The sequence below is a fragment of the Salmo salar genome, chromosome 18 (genome assembly GCF_965601325.2).
Source record: "Salmo salar chromosome 18, fSalSal1, whole genome shotgun sequence".
NCBI classification, from domain to species: domain Eukaryota; kingdom Metazoa; phylum Chordata; class Actinopteri; order Salmoniformes; family Salmonidae; genus Salmo; species Salmo salar.
This window is the reverse complement of record NC_138308.1, coordinates 76,443,832-76,462,054: the sequence shown is the minus strand read 5'-3', so window position 1 is coordinate 76,462,054 and position 18,223 is coordinate 76,443,832. Positions and strand designations below refer to the sequence as shown.

General features: G+C 47.1%; 1 protein-coding gene across 12 annotated transcripts in view; it reads right to left on the bottom strand.

Annotated features, from left to right (window-relative positions):
- The window catches only part of LOC106577626 (adhesion G protein-coupled receptor L3), a 360,961-nt gene that overhangs the window by 160,274 nt on the left and 182,464 nt on the right, over window positions 1-18,223 (bottom strand). For all 12 annotated transcript variants that reach the window (XM_082965148.1, XM_082965150.1, XM_082965143.1 and 9 more), the window contains one exon: window positions 11,279-12,079. In XM_082965148.1, the coding sequence (XP_082821274.1) occupies window positions 11,279-12,079 (801 nt within the window). The remainder of the gene's footprint in view (window positions 1-11,278; window positions 12,080-18,223) is intronic.

Here is an 18,223-nt window from a genome sequence, read left to right as displayed (position 1 = left end):
AGGACAACAACCACCTGAGCCACTGCCTGTTCACCCCGCTACCATCCAGAAGATGAGGTCAGTACAGGTGCATCAAAGCTGGGACTGAGAGACTGAAAAACAGCTTTTATCTCAAGGCCATCAGACTGCTAAACAGCAATCACTAACTCAGAGAGGCTGCTGCCCACATTGAGACCCGATCACTGGACACTTTAATAAATGGATCCTTAGTCACATTAAACAATGCCACTTTAAATAATGTTTGCATATCTTACATTACTCATATCACATGTATTTTATACCATCTACTGCACCTTGCCTATGCCGCAAGGCCATCGCTCATCCATATATTTATATGTACATATTCTCATTCACCCCACATATTTGTGTGTATTCGGTAGTTGTTGGGGAATTGTTAGACTACTTGTTAGATCTGTGTGTATTCGGTAGTTGTTGGGGAATTGTTAGATTACTTGTTAGATCTGTGTGTATTAGGTAGTTGTTGGGGAATGGTTAGATTACTTGTTAGATCTGTGTGTATTAGGTAGTTGTTGGGGAATTGTTAGATTACTTGTTAGATATTACTGCACTGTTGGAACTATAAGCACAAGCATTACGCCACACTCACATTAACATCTGTGTAACGGCTGTCTTCAGAAATGAACCAAGGCGCAGCAGGTATGTGAATACTCATCTTTAATTACCCAACAAAAGGAGTAAAGCATCCACAGGAAACAATAAACACGACAGCAGCAACAGTTTGCAGGCTAAAAAAAAAAAAAAAAACGCAGTGCAAAACAACCACCCACAACCCCAAAGAAAAACACACACACCTATATAGGACTTCCAATCAAAGGCAACTATACACACCTGCCTTCAATTGGAAGTCCCAATCAACAATACAAACATTCCCCATACACAAAACTGCCACGTCCTGACCCCAAAACTAAAACAATAGCTCCATCTGCTGGTCAGGACGTGACAATCTGCTAACCATGTGTATGTGACCAATACAATTTGAAGTGTTCCCATGTCACAGTATATTGATCATTCCGGGGCTGCTTTTTCTCCGGCTATTTTGTCTCAGATTTGTATTCAGCTTTGGTGAAGTGGGCTTACAAATATCCTGTCAGAATGAGAGGCCTTCCTCTTTATTCCACTTTTTGATTTCCTCATTTTTTCCCCTGCCACTTTGTAAAGAAGACCGTTTCAATTAATTGTATTTGCGCTCGCACACTATTGAATTTGATGGAAAGAATATGCCAGGAGAGGACAAGGAGACGTGGTCTTTTAATGCTGTCTGCTTGGAAAACCTGTATTTCCTTTTTTTTCAATCAAATTCAGTAAATACAATTATCGATAAGTGTTGTCATAGAAACATGCTTTGAATGGAGTTGTCCTCTATCCTCGATTTGTTCTCTTGAGAGATTGAAGCATCTGCTCCATAAGGGCAATTATGCTCTTGTAAAAGAATTGTTGACAATTGTCCCACTGCCTTGCCTACAGACATACAAATGGATGTCCCCTAAGCATTGATTATTTTCAATTTGTACCGTTTCGTTCTCAAGTATAAGGAACATGATGAGATAAGTCTGGCTGCAACATTTCTGCAATATATTTGGACTATTTCCACAACATTAGATGGAATAAACATCAGTCATAAAACATACTATACATACAGTCAGTGGTGGATTTAGGTATAGGCGACATGGGCAACTACCCAGGGCGGTATGTGGCGCCCGCACCCAAAGATTTGGAATGGTGTCATTTGCACGATCGGTTTTCTATCGCTCATTTGCACGTCACGTCAATGATATCATGTCACCGTGTGGGACTGTGGGTCATTTAACCGTGTCGGCGTGGGCGCCCTGATTCTAGTTTGTGAGCTAGGCAGGCTACTATCTGGGAAGGTCTCCCACTCAGAAGTACGAGATGGGGAGGGGGGTGGTGGTAGGCTGACCTCAGGTCTCCCCACTGGAAGCCCGAGGTAGGGGGAGCGGGGGAATATTGTCAGGGGATTACAGTACTATTGCGATTAGTAAAATCAGTCACACTACGAAATGCTACCAAATAAACCACAATTCATTCATAATACTGTGAATATATAGTTTCACAGACACATCGTTGCATTTTTTTCTGGTTTGTGCAAAACTGTTAAGAATTTAAAAAAACAGTCTGCACACCACCAAGGTGAATTGGTTTAGTCTTGACTCTTGGTTGACAGTGTTGGGGGATGGGTAATGTATTGATGCTCGAGTGACAAATCAACACAAATTTGTTTCCATTTGTCTTTGTTAGTTCTTTTTGATATTTATGAGTCATTTTTGTATACATTTTTATAGTTATATAGTTTTAAATGTTATGATTATTTGTTTGTGTTGTTCCAAATGTCTGAGTTGTTCCAAATGCGCTGAAGGGGGAGGGAGGGGGGGGGGGGGGGGGGCCTCGCGCCAGGGACACATACAAGCTAGAACCGCCACTGCATACGGTATCCACAGCTCTTTCATCATCTTATGTAGTTTTCATACATCAGCCAATCAGAAACAAATGCATCACCGTTCAGCATGATAAGACGATGCACCGAACCACCTCCATAATTCAAACCCACCACAAAAGGAAAAACCACACCATTCCAAAAATACATTCCCAGAATCCCATGCAAAACCCCTGTGCCCATAGTCACGTGGCATGGCGTGCTGAGCCAAGACCCAGCTGTGGGCATGGACATGACTCCCGTGCTCCATTGCCCATTTCCCATGCTCCATTGCCATAGCAGCTTGCGTGCCTATGGGGGTGGGGGAGGTGGGGCCACAGGTGGTATCAAGCCTCTGTGGCGGAAATCTTACTAAACTACCCCCCTTCCTTTAGCTTTAACCCCTTCATGAGTGGTCTGGTCAGGGAAAGACCATAACCTGTGTATTTCACCTCCATACGTATGCCTTTGATAATTGTGTCTTGGTTCGCTGCAGTAAGATCCAGGTGAGGTTGACTAGTGGAGATACAGTATGAGCTACATCAACGATGTTGAGCAACAGCTGTAGCCAAGGCATTTCATGGAAGGTCACAGTCCTGTAGGTTCTACAGCAAATCAACTGAATCCCTTCCTTATACAGTAGCGAAACTAGAATGATAGCTAACCCATATCTACTCCGATCCCTTTGAGGAACACGTTTCTTGCCTAATCCTTAATGAAATGAGACATGCAATCTACCCATCTAAAAAAAGTAACATCCGAACCCAAACAGTACACGTCAATCCATCGATCGACCAATCAAGTCAATCATTCACTCCTGATCGGTCTGTTTATCTGGCGCTGTTTGCCTCGGACACTATCTACTTCATCTATCAGTTTACTGCATCCATCTACTGTGTCTGTCTCTCAATCTCTCTCGCCTCCTGGCTCGCCTGCTTGGAGGTCAGCCCATTCCGCACCAAGGGATACTGAACTGGTTCTCCCAGAGAAGGAAAGGTTCATTAGCGAGAGAGCGAGAATGCAAAAGAGCGAGCGAGAGAGACAGAGGCAGAGTGTGAGAGGCAGAGCGCGAGAGAGACAGAGCGAGAGAGACAGAGAGCGAGAGACAGAGAGAGAGCGAGAAACAGAGCGAGAAACAGAGATAGAGAGCGAGAGACTGGGGCTGACTTCACAAACCTGTTCTACTATCACACTGAAGCCTCAGGACCAGAACATCCAATCAATCAGAATAAACTAAAAATGAACACAGTCAAAACAAAACTACATTACTTATTCGGGGAAAAAAGCACAAGCAAAACACAGTGCTATCTGGCCCTAAATCAGAAGTACACCGTGGCAAACTATTTGACGACGGTTACTGATCAAAACCTTAGGAAAACCTTGAAAAAGTACAGGCTCAGTGAGCACAGCCTTGCCATTGAGAAGGGTAGACACAGGAAAACTCTTGCGCGAGACAGAAACAAAATTTGACATACCAATTAAGATCTGGCTAAAAATACTTTAATCAGCTAAAGAACTCATTGCGCTTTATGGGGTCCGCTCACCAACCAAGAATTCACAAAATGGGACAAACACCAAATTGAAAGACTGCATGCAGAATTCTGCTCAAATATCCTTCGTGTACAACGTAAAACACCAAATAATGCAGAGCAGAATTAGGCCGATACCCACTAATTATCAAAATCCAGAAAAGAGACATTAAATTCTACAACCACCTAAAAGGAAGTGATTCTCAAACCTTCCATAACAAAGCCATCACCTACAGAGAGATAAACCTGGAGAAGAGTCCCCTAAGCAAGCTGGCCCTGGGGCTCTGTTCACAAACAGACCCCACAGAGCTCCAGGACAGCAACACAATTAAACCCAACCAAATCATGACAAAACAAAAAGATAATTACTTGACACATTGGAAAGACTTACAAAAAAACAGAGCAAACATAGAATGCTATTTGGCCCTAAACAGAGAGTACACAGTGGCAGAATACCTGACCACTGTGACTGACCCACAATTATTAGAGACACATATTTCCCTCAGATTACACAGACCCACAATTAGAAAAACAAATCCAATTTTGATAAACTCCCATATCTATTGGGTGAAATTCCACAGTGTGCCATCACAGCAGCAAGATTTGTGACCTGTTGCCACAAGAAAAAAGCCACCAGTGAAGAACATTGAAATATAAGCTATATTTATGTTTATTTATTTTCCCTTTTGTACTTTAACCTTACAACACTGTATATAGACATAATGACATTTGAAATGTCTTTATTCTTTTGGAGTGTAATGTTTACTGTTATTTTTTGTTGTTATTTATTTCACTTGCTTTGGCAATGTAAACCTGTTTCCCATGCCAATAAAGCCCTTAAATTGAATTGAGAGAAAGCAAGAGAGAGCGACACAGAGAGCGACACAGCCAGAGAGACAGAGCTTGAGAGAGAGCGAGACAGAGCGTGAGGGCGAGAGAGCCCGACAGACAGAGGGGCGCGACAGACAGAGTACGAGAGAGTGCGACAGACAGAGCGCGAGAGAGCAGACAGAGCGCGAGACAGCAGACAGAGCGCGAGACAGCAGACAGAGCGCGAGAGAGCGAGACAGCAGACAGAGCGCGAGAGAGCGAGACAGCAGACAGAGCGCGAGAGAGCGAGACAGCAGACAGAGCGCGAGAGAGCGAGACAGCCAGAGCGAGTGAGCCAGCATGAGCAAGCAAGCCAGACAGAAAGAGGGAGCGGGCGACCCAGACGGAGCGAGCGGGCGACCCAGACGGAGCGAGCGGGCGACCCAGATATACAGACAGAGAGAGCCAGACAGAGCGAGCGAGCCAGACAGAGCGAGCGAGCCAGACAGAGCGAGCGAGCCAGACAGAGCGAGCGAGCCAGACAGAGCGAGCCAGACAGAGCGAGCGAGCGAGCCAGACAGAGCGAGCGAGCCAGACAGAGCGAGCGAGCCAGACAGACAGAGCGAGCCAGACAGACAGACAGACAGACAGAGCGAGCCAGACAGACAGACAGACAGAGCGAGCCAGACAGACAGAGCGAGCCAGACAGACGGCAAGCGAGAGAGCCAGACAGAAAGAGCCAGACAGAAAGAGCGAGCGAGTCAAACAGAGCGGGCGAGCCAGACAGAGCAGAGAGCGAGCCAGACAGAGCGAGCAAGCAAGACAGAGCGAGCCAGACAGACAGAGCGAGCCAGACAGACAGAGCGAGCCAGACAGACAGACAGACCAAGTGAGCCAGACAGAGCGAGCCAGACAGACCGAGTGAGCCAGACAGAGCGAGCCAGACAGACCGAGTGAGCCAGACAGAGCGAGCCAGACAGAGCGAGTGAGCCAGACAGAGCGAGCCAGACAGAGCGAGTGAGCCAGACAGAGCGAGTGCGAGAGAGCCAGATAGAGCGAGTGCGAGAGAGCCAGACAGAGCGAGTGCGAGAGAGCCAGACAGAGCGAGTGCGAGAGAGCCAGACAGAGCAAGCGAGAGAGCCAGACAGAGCGCGAGCGCGAGAGAGCCAGACAGAGCGCGAGCGCGAGAGAGCCAGACAGAGCGCGAGAGAGCCAGACAGAGCGCGAGCGCGAGAGAGCCAGACAGAGCGCGAGCGCGAGAGAGCCAGACAGAGAGCGAGCGCGAGAGAGCCAGACAGAGCAAATGCGAGAGCCAGACAGAGCGAGTGCGAGAGCCAGACAGACAGAGCGCGAGCCAGACAGACAGAGCGCGAGCGCGAGAGAGCCAGACAGAGCGAGCGCGAGAGAGCCAGACAGAGCGAGCGCGAGAGAGCCAGACAGAGCGCGAGCGCGAGAGAGCCAGACAGAGCGCGAGCGCGAGAGAGCCAGACAGACCCCGAGCGCGAGAGAGCCAGACAGAGCGCGAGCGCGAGAGACCAGACAGAGCGAGTGCGAGAGCCAGACAGACAGAGCGAGTGCGAGAGCCAGACAGACAGAGCGCGAGCCAGACAGAGCGCGAGCGCGAGAGAGCCAGACAGAGCGAGCGCGAGAGAGCCAGACAGAGCGAGCGCGAGAGAGCCAGACAGAGCGAGCGCGAGAGAGCCAGACAGAGCGAGCGCGAGAGAGCCAGACAGAGCGAACCAGAGCAAGCGAGAGAGCCAGACAGAGCGAACCAGAGCAAGCGAGAGAGCCAGACAGAAAGAGCCAGACAGAGAGAGCGAGCGAGTCAGAAAGAGCAGGCAAGCCAGAGCGGGCGAGCCAGACAGAGTGAGCGAGCCAGCCAGACAGAGCAGAGAGCGAGCCAGACAGAGCGAACCAGACAGAGCGAACCAGACAGACAGAGCAAGACAGACAGAGCGAGACAGACAGAGCGAGACAGAAAGAGCGAGCGCGCACGAGACAGACAGAGCGAGCGAGAGAGCCAGACAGAGCGAGCCAGACAGACAGACAGACGGCGAGCCAGACAGACAGAGCGAGCCAGACAGACAGACAGAGTGAGTGAGCCAGACAGACAGACAGAGCAAGCCAGACAGACAGACAGAGTGAGCCAGACAGACAGACAGAGCGAGCCAGACAGACAGAGCGAGCCAGACAGACAGAGCGAGACAGAGCGAGACAGACAGAGCAGACAGACAGAGCGAGCGCGAGACAGACAGAGCGAAAGAGCCAGACAGACAGAGCGAGCCAGACAGACAGAGCGAGCCAGACAGACAGAGCGAGCCAGACAGACAGAGCGAGCCAGACAGACAGAGCGAGCCAGACAGACAGAGCGAGCCAGACAGACAGAGCGAACGAGCCAGACAGAGCGAACGAGCCGGACAGAGCGAACGAGCTGGACAGAGCGAACGAGCCCCAGACAGAGAGAGCGAACGAGCCAGACAGAGCGAGCCAGACAGACAGAGCGAGCCAGACAGACAGAGCGAGCCAGACAGACAGGACAGACAGACAGACAGAGCGAGCCAGACAGACAGAGAGCGAGCCAGACAGAGAGCGAGCCAGACAGACAGACAGAGCGAGCCAGACAGACAGACAGACAGAGCGAGCCAGACAGAGCGAGCGAGCGAGCCAGACAGAGCGAGCCAGATAGAGCGAGCGAGCCAGACAGAGCGAGCGAGCCAGACAGAGCGAGCGAGCCAGACAGAGCGAGCGAGCCAGACAGAGTGAGCGAGCGAGCCAAGCCAGACAGAGAGAGCAAACAAGCCAGACAGAGAGAGCAAACGAGCCAGACAGAGCGAGACAACCAGACAGACAGAGCGAGCCAGACAGACAGAGCGAGCCAGCCAGCCAGACAGAGCGAGCGAGCGAGCCAGCCAGACAGAGCGAGCGAGCGAGCCAGCCCGACAGAGCGAGCGAGCGAGCCAGCCCGACAGAGCGAGCGAGCGAGCCAGACAGAGCGAGCGAGCCAGACAGAGCGAGCGAGCGAGCCAGACAGAGCGAGCGAGCAGACAGAGCGAGCGAGCCAGACAGAGCGAGCCAGACAGAGCGAGCGAGCCAGACAGAGCGAGCCAGACAGAGCGAGCCAGACAGAGCGAGTGAGCCAGACAGAGCGAGCGAGCCAGACAGAGCGAGCGAGCCAGACAGACAGACAGACACAGAGCGAGCCAGACAGACAGAGCCAGCCAGACAGAGACAGAGACAGCCAGACAGACAGACAGACAGAGCCAGCCAGCCAGAGCGAGCCAGACAGAGCGAGCGCGACAGCAGACAGAGCGCGAGAGAGAGACAGAGCGAGCCAGACAGACAGAGCCAGACAGACAGAGCCAGCCAGACAGAGACAGAGCCAGCCAGACAGACAGACAGACAGACAGAGCCAGCCAGCCAGAGCGAGCCAGACAGAGCGAGCGCGACAGCAGACAGAGCGCGAGAGAGCGCGACAGCAGACAGAGCGCGAAAGAGCGAGACAGACAGAGCGAGAGAGAGAGAGCGCCCGACAGACAGAGCGCGAGAGAGCGCAACAGACAGAGCGCGAGAGAGCGCAACAGACAGAGCGCGAGAGAGCCCGACAGACAGAGCGAGCCAGCCAGAGCGAGCGGGCGACCCAGACAGACAGAGCGAGCGGGCGACCCAGACAGACAGAGCGAGCGGGCGACCCAGACAGACAGAGCGAGCGGGCGACCCAGACAGACAGAGCGAGCGGGCGACCCAGACAGACAGAGCGAGCGGGCGACTCAGACAGACAGAGCGAGCGGGCAACCCAGACAGACAGAGCGGGCAACCCAGACAGACAGAGCGGGAAACCCAGACAGAGTGAGCGAGCCAGACATACAGACAGAGCGAGCGAGCCAGACAGAGCGCGACAGACAGAGTGAGCCAGACAGAGCGAGCGAACGAACCAGACAGAGCGAGCGAGCCAGACAGAGAGAGCGAGCGAGCCAGACAGAGAGCGAGCGAGCCAGACAGAGAGCGAGCCAGACAGAGAGCGAGCGAACGAGCCAGACAGAGCGAGCGAACGAGCCAGACAGAGGGAGCGAACGAGTGGACGAGCCAGACAGAGAGAGCGAACGAGCCAGACAGAGAGAGCGAACGAGCCAGACAGAGCGTGAGATAGAGCTCGGAGAGAGCGCGAGACAGAGCTGGAGAGAGCGCGAGACAGAGCTGGAGAGAGAGAGAGACAGAGCTGGAGAGAGAGAGAGAGAGAGAGAGAGCAAGAGAGAGACAGACAGACAGAGAGCAAGAGAGAGAGAGAGAGAGCGAGAGAGATCATAGCGGCAAGATTTGTGACCTGTTGCCACAAGAAAATGGCAACCAGTGAAGAACAAACACCATTGTAAATACAACCCATATTTCTGTTTATTTATTTTCCCTTTTTTACTTTAACTATTTGCACATCGCTACAACACTGTATATAGACATAATATGACATTTTAAATGGCTTTATTCTTTTGGAACTTCTGGGACTAATGTTTACTGCTCATTTTGTTTATTGCTTATTTCACTTTTGTTTATTATCTATTTCACTTGCTTTGGCAATGTTAACATATGTTTCCCATGCCAATAAAGCCCTTGAATTGAATTGAAATTGAGCGAGAAAGTGAGCGAGAAAGTGAGAGAGAGAGAGAGAGAGAGAGAGAGAGAGAGTGAGAGAGCAAGACAGCAAAAGTTGGCAGAGCGTCGCTAGATAATTTTCTGCAGTCTGCCTCCCAAATGCATGTAAAAGCATTGTTTGATACATCATCATTTAATAAGGCACGCACCTTACAAGTTTTGTTTTTGCTTAAGCGACAACAGGGAATCAATTACGTGTAGCCCCTATGCTTGTGGGAAGTGGAGGGTCAGGCATTAGCGCAATCAGATAACAGAACTCTTCTGATATTCCACCTCTAAGAATAGCTACTGGCTTCGACGTTACAGACTCGAGGCCTGGTGGATATGCATTTCAGCTGAGATTCAGAGAGAGAAAAAAGTAACTTAAATGAAAAACAGCAGGTAAAAGCAGAAATTTTCACTTGTGACATTTTAAACTAGGCTGTTGATGAGCCAGTGCAAATAATTATCTTAGCGTGCCAAAATTATTTTGGGTACGCTTGACTACTACTTTTAAAGAACAAATATCGTAGGGAATAAATGTAGCTTTTGTAAAAAGAGTTATGGCAAGTTTAAATTAGAGCAGTCATCTGGCCAGGTCGCAGTTGTAAATAAGCCACTTGAGAACAAGTTCTCAACTGGTTAAATAAAGGTGAAATAATGATTTTTGTTTAAATAAATCTGTCTTTACAAAGATGACTGGTACAGTACTCACACCGACTGAGAGCAGACTGAAAAGGCAAATAACGCATTTAGTTCTATTCACAACTTTTGTCATAGAATTATATACAAAATAATGTAATATCTAACATAGAGCAGAAACTAGGGACAACAACTGCCCTGAAATACGATCCCCTTGAGAAAAAAATAACAACCCAATCACGTGAAAGCAAACAATTTTTTGTTATTCTATTTTTAAACGCAAACCCTTTTTTTCTCCACTGACCCGACAATAGTTGAAATGTCTCGTAAAACAACAATGCTACTGCAGTTATTACATTTTCCCACAGCTGGTGTGAGGTTGTCTACTTGGTTTTTCTCTCATTTGAAGGGTTTAATTAAAAAGGAAGATGACACATTGAGGCATCATATTGCATAGCTAATTATCACCAACCCACACACTCTCGATGGTGCTAAATTCCAACGTAAAACGATACATATACTTCCTCTTTATTTACTCTGCTCTTTACTCTCCAATTAAAAAAGCCCCTCAATTATAGTGTCAAACAATCTATGAAAAAGTTTCAAGTTACTTGCAGGTTCGCATTTCGTTGAACGGTGTGTATCCTGTACATAGAACTAATAAAAACTTGCTTGACACTAATTGGTGGGCTCATAGGCCATAATGTGAAAATTATGCCAAATGTTAAGATATATTGCAACACTGAAATGTGATGAAATGAATACATGTTTAACAGTGTTTTACTGAATAAAAGCAAAGGATTAGTGTGCTCTTTGAGAACATTTTCATGACAACAAACCATACATCCATTTACACACTTTCTCCTCGGCAACAACCTCTTCACTTCTCCTGCTATCAAAACGCCTGCCGACACTCATAACGTCTACCATTTATACCCATAACAGGGTACACTTTTTGGGGGGATAGTCCAGATAGTATGACCATCTGTAGAGCATTTACAGATGGACTGTCAACAAACTATCTGTTGATAAGTAACTGTTTGCTAAGGTTACGCTAGAATAACGGTCAAGGTTAGGGTTACGTTTAGGGTTGGGTTAAGGTTAGGGTTGGGTTAAGGTTAGAGCTAGGATTAGTAGACAGTTAGTTGAAATAACTGAATTACCAACAAGCTAGTGACAGACATGAAACAGAACAGAGAAAAGAGAATAAAATCTGTCCTACCCGGTTTACTGTCCAAGGCGCCAAAGTCCAGTGAGTACTTGACCACATGGTAATTGTTCCACACGTACAGCAGGTTGTCCCGCGGGTTGTAATCCACGGCAGCGATGTACTGGTATGAGTTGGGGAAGGGGATGTCCAGGAAGCCATCTTTACTTAGCTCTGTGTTGTAGATATAGTCGATCTTGTTCCCTGTCGCCTCGTTGTCGTCGTCTTCGTAGACCGATTTCACCACGTACAGAATCCCGCAGATCATGAAGGCGTTGGATGCCGAACGCTTGTCGTAGGCGGTATCCCAGGTTCCTTCTACGCGGAGAGTATATGGGTTCAGTTGGCTGATGACGATGCGCCCGTTGTTCTGCTCCGTGGCGTAGATGACCCACAGGCCGTTCTCGTCCACGGCGAGGTCAATGTCCGACTTGCCGCCCCAGCGGTATGGCGAGGTGTCGTGGTAGTTGGCGCTGCCAATGATGGCCTCGCCACTCTTGATGCGCGTGCGCAGGTCGAACTTGACGATGTTGCGCGTGCGCTCCTTGTTGAAGAACAGAGCGCCATCGTACACTACGAAGCCTGTGCCGTCGACGCGGTGCGGCAGCTTGTACGTGGTCGTGGGTCGCCCGGCGATGAAGTCCTCTTTGGAGGAGTACTCGGTCAGCGTGTCCGTGCGGTATGGCGTCCAGGGCATGTAGTAGATCTTGTCGGAGGCCTGGAGGGGGTCTTTACACCAGGCACCGGATTGGTGGTCTGACTCAAAGAGGTGTTCGCTCTGGTACACCCCTCGCAGCAAGCCGGGGCACAGGAATACTGAGGAGCCAAAATGGAGGAAAGACAAACGCAGAGAGTTACTTTGGCATGAATTAGACTTCATTATTGGACTACTGCAACTAGAAGGAGAAAGGACAAAAGAAGGCTAGTGTAAAAGGAAGTCATTGCTTTCACCTGATGAGGATAATGTTTACAATGCATTAGTTCTTTAATAGTTAATTTATGTAGGCTATATAACAAATAGAACAGAAAAAATTGTTGTCAATGTTGCTTAAATATAAAAAAATAATGTTTTTGTCATTTTAGCAGACGCTCTTATCTAGAGCGACTTACAGTAGTGAATGCATACATTTCATTTCATGCATTTTTATTTATTTATTTTTTCGGTACTGGCCCCCCGTGGGAATCGAACCCACAACGCTGGCGTTGCACACACCATGCTGGCGTTGCAAACACCATGCTCTACCAACTGAGCCACAGGGAAGATGAACGAGGTATGAGAGTATTATAATTTCAGAACATGCACGCACGTGTACCCATATCGAGCTAGCTATCCACATATTTACAATAGGCATGTAATCCGTGCCATGATCAATGTAATACAAACATCAATACATTCCATACACTTGTTTCACCCATGCCAACTCCTCAGTGCTACTGTATCATTGGTTAATAAATAACATCTAATAGGGAATGTCTAATACAAACACATTAAAAGATTTTGATAAATAGCTCAAGCATAATTATTGGCATTTGGGGCCCAGGAACACAATAATAACTATCTATATTACTACATGAGAATATTCTTCCATTATTGAGATATCTTCAGTCTGTGGCATCATGATTTACAATGCCCCTGCATTCTAAACTAATTATTTCCTAACTGGTTTGTACTGAAATCTTATGAAGTAATGCAGCATATGAGTCGATAGCATCCCTTGCCGAAGGTGATTCTGTTTCAAGATGGATTACACTTTGACCGACGACTGAGTCAATTTCAAGTTAGCCGTCTTGATAAAAAGATTACATTTGAATTTAAGTCCTACTCATACGGATTTAACATATGAAGCACGTCATTTATTTGGACCGAGAGACAACAACAACATTCATAATTATCTAAACGGGATCATCGACAGCCTCTTGAAAAATTATCTTTTTCTAATGTTGTATATTCACTTACGCTCCCTAAAACAGACTCTTATACCATTTAAAAAGTAACATTAGCACAGAAACTTAAAAGTACAGGTAACTCAATAATGAAGTAGGATTGAAGGTAGGAAGGTTTGAAATACTGTAGGTCTACACTTTTAAAAATAGTGATTTGACCATAGCATGAGATGCTAAGAGCAGTGCTATTGTCAAGAGCTAGACGAAAGCAACAAAGAATTAAGACAACCTAACATTTCCACCCAAGTTCGTTGGGATTCAGGGTGTGCAGCACATGAGCAATAGCAACAAACGGAAAGTGGGCGAAAGCTTCTTTATTTATGACAAGTGAGCAGCCTGACACCCCCGATGACAGGTGCTTCCTGGGGACTCAGACGGAGGTAAAAGCAGTGTGTTCAGAGAAGAAAAACAACAAGCCTGACTGCTTTGTCATCTCTTAAGATTAAACATGTCTACCTGCATGTGAATAACATACTGTGATGCCTCCCATTGCACACATCTAAACTAGCACACAACCAAAATGCTAAGAGGGTCTCTATGGCTTAATAAGGCTTTCAGAATCTAGCATGCCCGGTAGGTAGTCCTCTACTAAAAGGAAATTGGGACTGCGTCCTAAATGGCACTTTGTTCCCTATTTAGTGCACTACTTTTAACCAAGGACTATAGGTCAAATGTAAAGCACTATATAGGGTAGAGGGTTCATTTGGGACGCACCCTGCGCTTTTGGTAGAGCATGGTGTTGTGGGTTGAATTCCCACGGGGGGTCAGTACGAAGAAAAAAAAAAGAAAAAATAAATGTATCAAATGTATGCATTCCCTACTGTAAGTCGCTCTGGATAAGAGCGTCTGCTAAATGACTAAAATGTAAATATTTGATCTATGGGTTTAAGGTTACTTATATGAGTGCACCCTTAGCTTTAAACATGACTGTCTAAGGGGCCAGGACCAAAACATAAAAACAACACAACTGCTAGCACAACACTGGGGCCCAGGTGCAGTATTAGGCTATCTTATCATGCACGGTAGCATTCCAATAATATCTGAACATGTGGGTGTCTTTGTGCATTCTGCCATACTGACTGGGAGTCCCTGAAGGTTATAACATCATCATGTTAGGCCTATATATAATCTGGAATGCTGACAGTTTATTGAGCGAGGCTATTGATTGGCGTCCACACCTCTCGCCTTTAATATGATGCTGCTGGCAAACATGAACAGAATAACTTTCAATTACCTGGGAAAGAAAACGTTCTGGATAGATGCATATAGTGGAAGAAAGATATGGCGTGTATTACTGCAGTTAGATGAAAGATAGTTATGCTACTGACAACATACGAACCTCCGATGTTATTCTTTGTTTTTATTTTCAGGTGAATCATGACAAGCATTTACATCATTTTGACCATCTAAAAGCACTGTTAAAACACTTGACACGACATTTGCTATTTCCCCAAAATCTAAACACAATAAAATGTGTGCGCTGTGTCTGTACTGTTGAAATAACCTTTGCCTCGCGTGAATGTCTTAGAGTTTCATGATAGGTTCTGTGTTCTAAAGTTTCTTTGTTGGCAGTATTTGGGTCTAGATTGACACTAGCACTTTGTACATTGTCAAAAACGGGACTACTGTTTACATGACCCATGACGTCACTTGATGTGGGACCCCACCTTTTAATAAGAAAGGACACATAGTCGTCATTGCATGTCACTCTTCCATGAATCCGATGATCATGACAATGAGTTTGGTTTCCATGCAAAACATGCTAAAGCCTGCACTTAAAACGCATTATGATACGGTTTTAATGCTTAGTAAGACTTTTCGAAAGGCATGTATGACCTACTAATGTCTTATGGCGTGTTACCGACATGTCCATCACTACTAGGGCACACATTGAATTAGCAGACATTAGAAGGTCAATAAAGAGCAGATGACATAAGAGAAAAGCTGCTAAGGCAACCCCCATCACCAAGCAAAGCATGAACCCCAATGAAGTCTCGATAATAAAGGAGTGGGCAATTAGTTACCTTTTTGTTCCACTTCTATTTTAGGCATGAGAAGGAGAGAAAAGAAGAGAGATACAGAATAGATTAATGATGCGATAACTGGCAAAAGAGTCAAGTTTACTTCAGCAGGTCAAACACATTGGAACATTAGCATTGTGGATGATGAGGTTGCTTAGTGGTGGAGTAGTTGGAACAAAACATTCAATCGTAAAGCGTTGGGAAAGAAACGTGTCGCTTGTCACACAGCCTGTGGGGGAAGAGAGAGATTAAATCATATCTTTAGACATGTGAATTGTGTGAATGCGGCTTTGAAGTGACGACAACTCCAAGATAGGGGGAGAGCGAGAGAGAACAGTAATTAACTTGATCAGAAGTCAACTCCAGATGTGTTCATTAAAAACAGTAGAACATATGGTTGCATTCTGTATAGACTCCTTCAGAAGTCACACGAGGGGGGAAACAAGAGCGCGTCACGTGCAGATTGGAAGACAGAAACTCCACAGCAGCATATCTTCTATTTTGAAATTGATAATTGGTGATTTATCACCTGTGGGTTGATAACGCTATAACGATTAGCATATAGCCATCTCCATTGTAGTGATATCAGGAAAGAGACACAAATTCAATCATTTGTTCACGTGTCAAATTCCCCTTGTACATGCAAAGATGTCGACAACCATCACAAGAGTAATTGGTCAATCAATCATAACGACATGAAGGAAGCGCATGTGCAAACCTGTACCCATTTATGCTAGGGAAGGCAGTCAGCCGACAATGTTTATGTTTCTGTACCATTAACTTGTACAGATTTCTGTTGCTACTCAACCTCATCGCTTATTTAAGGTCTTCTGGTGAAGGGTGGCAGGACTTTAAAGCAAAGTGTCATGTAGCCTTGTTTGCCAGCCATGTGTGTCAAAGACTGTCAAGCGAGACCAAGTGTAATATTATTGTATGGTTTGAATTGAAACTTTATTCAGTATTGGTATTGCCACATCAGCCACCTACTGCTACTAGCCTTGCCGCAGACCCTTATTCTTCGGTAATTCTCTATCGCAAACTGATTGCAGCAATTGGAATCCATGATTGTGTGGACATGTCCTGTTGTAGATGCCTGTGGATGGTGTATGCTGGTCTAAAAGGGCTTGTTGACTGATCTAAGAATGGCAAACAAGTCTAAATGTAATATCAATACTGTATATAGCAAAGTGATTGCAGCAATTGCTGTACTTAAAAATGACATGATTGTCTGGACATGTATTTGCTGTAAATCCTTGTTGTCTCTGCCTATAAGGTTCTACTCCAGTTTCGAAGTTTCCCCTAGGTCCAGGATCAGCTTTCCCCCCAATCCAAACATTAACTATTAGTGGGGAAACTGCCAAATTGACCCAAGATCAGAGTCTAGAGGCAACTCCACCATACTCCATAAGGTTCTAGTCTATAAGAGTCTGGTTCCCTGGTGGGGTTAACGGCAGGACATGCATCTGCCCCCATGCGACTGCTCCCCTCTAATCCTGGATCTAATAAAACCGGATTAACCCCAGGGCTTACGAGGCAACTCCTCAAAACGGAGAGGAAGGCACAGAGAGAGGGAAAGGAAACGGGAGAGGAAGAAAGAGGTGGAGGCACAGAGAGGGGGAAAGGAAACGGGGGAGGAAGAAAGAGGTGGAGGCACAGAGAGGGGAAAAGGAAACGGGGGAGGAAGAAAGAGGTGGAGGCACAGAGAGGGGGGAAGGAAACGGGGGAGGAAGAAAGAGGTGGAGGCACAGCGAGGGGAAAGGAAACGGGGGAGGAAGAAAGAGGTGGAGGCACAGAGAGGGGGGAAGGAAACGGGGGAGGAAGAAAGAGGTGGAGGCACAGCGAGGGGAAAAGGAAACGGGGGAGGAAGAAAGAGGTGGAGGCACAGAGAGGGGGGAAAGGAAACGGGAGAGGAAGAAAGAGGTGGAGGCACAGAGAGGGGGGAAGGAAACGGGGGAGGAAGAAAGAGGTGGAGGCACAGCGAGGGGAAAAGGAAACGGGGGAGGAAGAAAGAGGTGGAGGCACAGAGAGGGGGGAAGGAAACGGGGGAGGAAGAAAGAGGTGGAGGCACAGCGAGGGGAAAAGGAAACGGGGGAGGAAGAAAGAGGTGGAGGCACAGAGAGGGGGGAAGGAAACGGGGGAGGAAGAAAGAGGTGGAGGCACAGCGAGGGGAAAAGGAAACGGGGGAGGAAGAAAGAGGTGGAGGCACAGTGTGAGAGGGAAAGGAAATGGGGAGAGAGCGAACCACAGAAAAAGAAAAAGTGAGGCACAGAGGAAGAAATAAGGAGGAGACGAAGAAGAAGATGATGACGAAGACGAAGAGATGAGCGAAGGGAGGGGGGAGATTGAGAGAGAAGGAGAGATTGAGAGAATATTTTATTCCGTTTTCAAAAGACATACTGTGTGTCTGACCACGCACGGCTGATATGGCCGCTCAGCATAGATATTCTGATGCCTTTCAGTTGTTCGGGATTGATCTTCAGGAAGGGTTAGGAACAATCAATTCAGCCATATTTCAGATACAGTATATCAATGATAACAGCCTGAAGCGGTCAACGGATGCAAACAGCACACCAACAACACCGCGTGTTTGAGGGCATTAGTTTGATCAAGGCGAGGCGCAGACTAATCTTGATTATTGAGCGTCTGTTTTCCGGGCACAGATTCTATCCAGTCGTCGACTAAAAACCACGCTCAATGGAGAATCTCCATCGAAAATGATTTGTTGTTTGGGATGCGAGGGCATTTCTAGATCGGTGATTCTGTGCAGTCCGACTGCAATGTGGCCTCAAACGCATGCGTTATCTCACGCCACAGGTTACAAACAATCTAGGTAAACACAAAACCTCTCACATTGAACTCTTCTAATCTATTACCAGATCATTGGCTCCCACACAACAGTACTGAAGGGTGTTACTGTATTTGATTGAGTGATCGCTAGCGGTTGCGAGGGAGGGTAATGATCTATAGCAAAAACCATTAGCTCTTTTAGAGATGG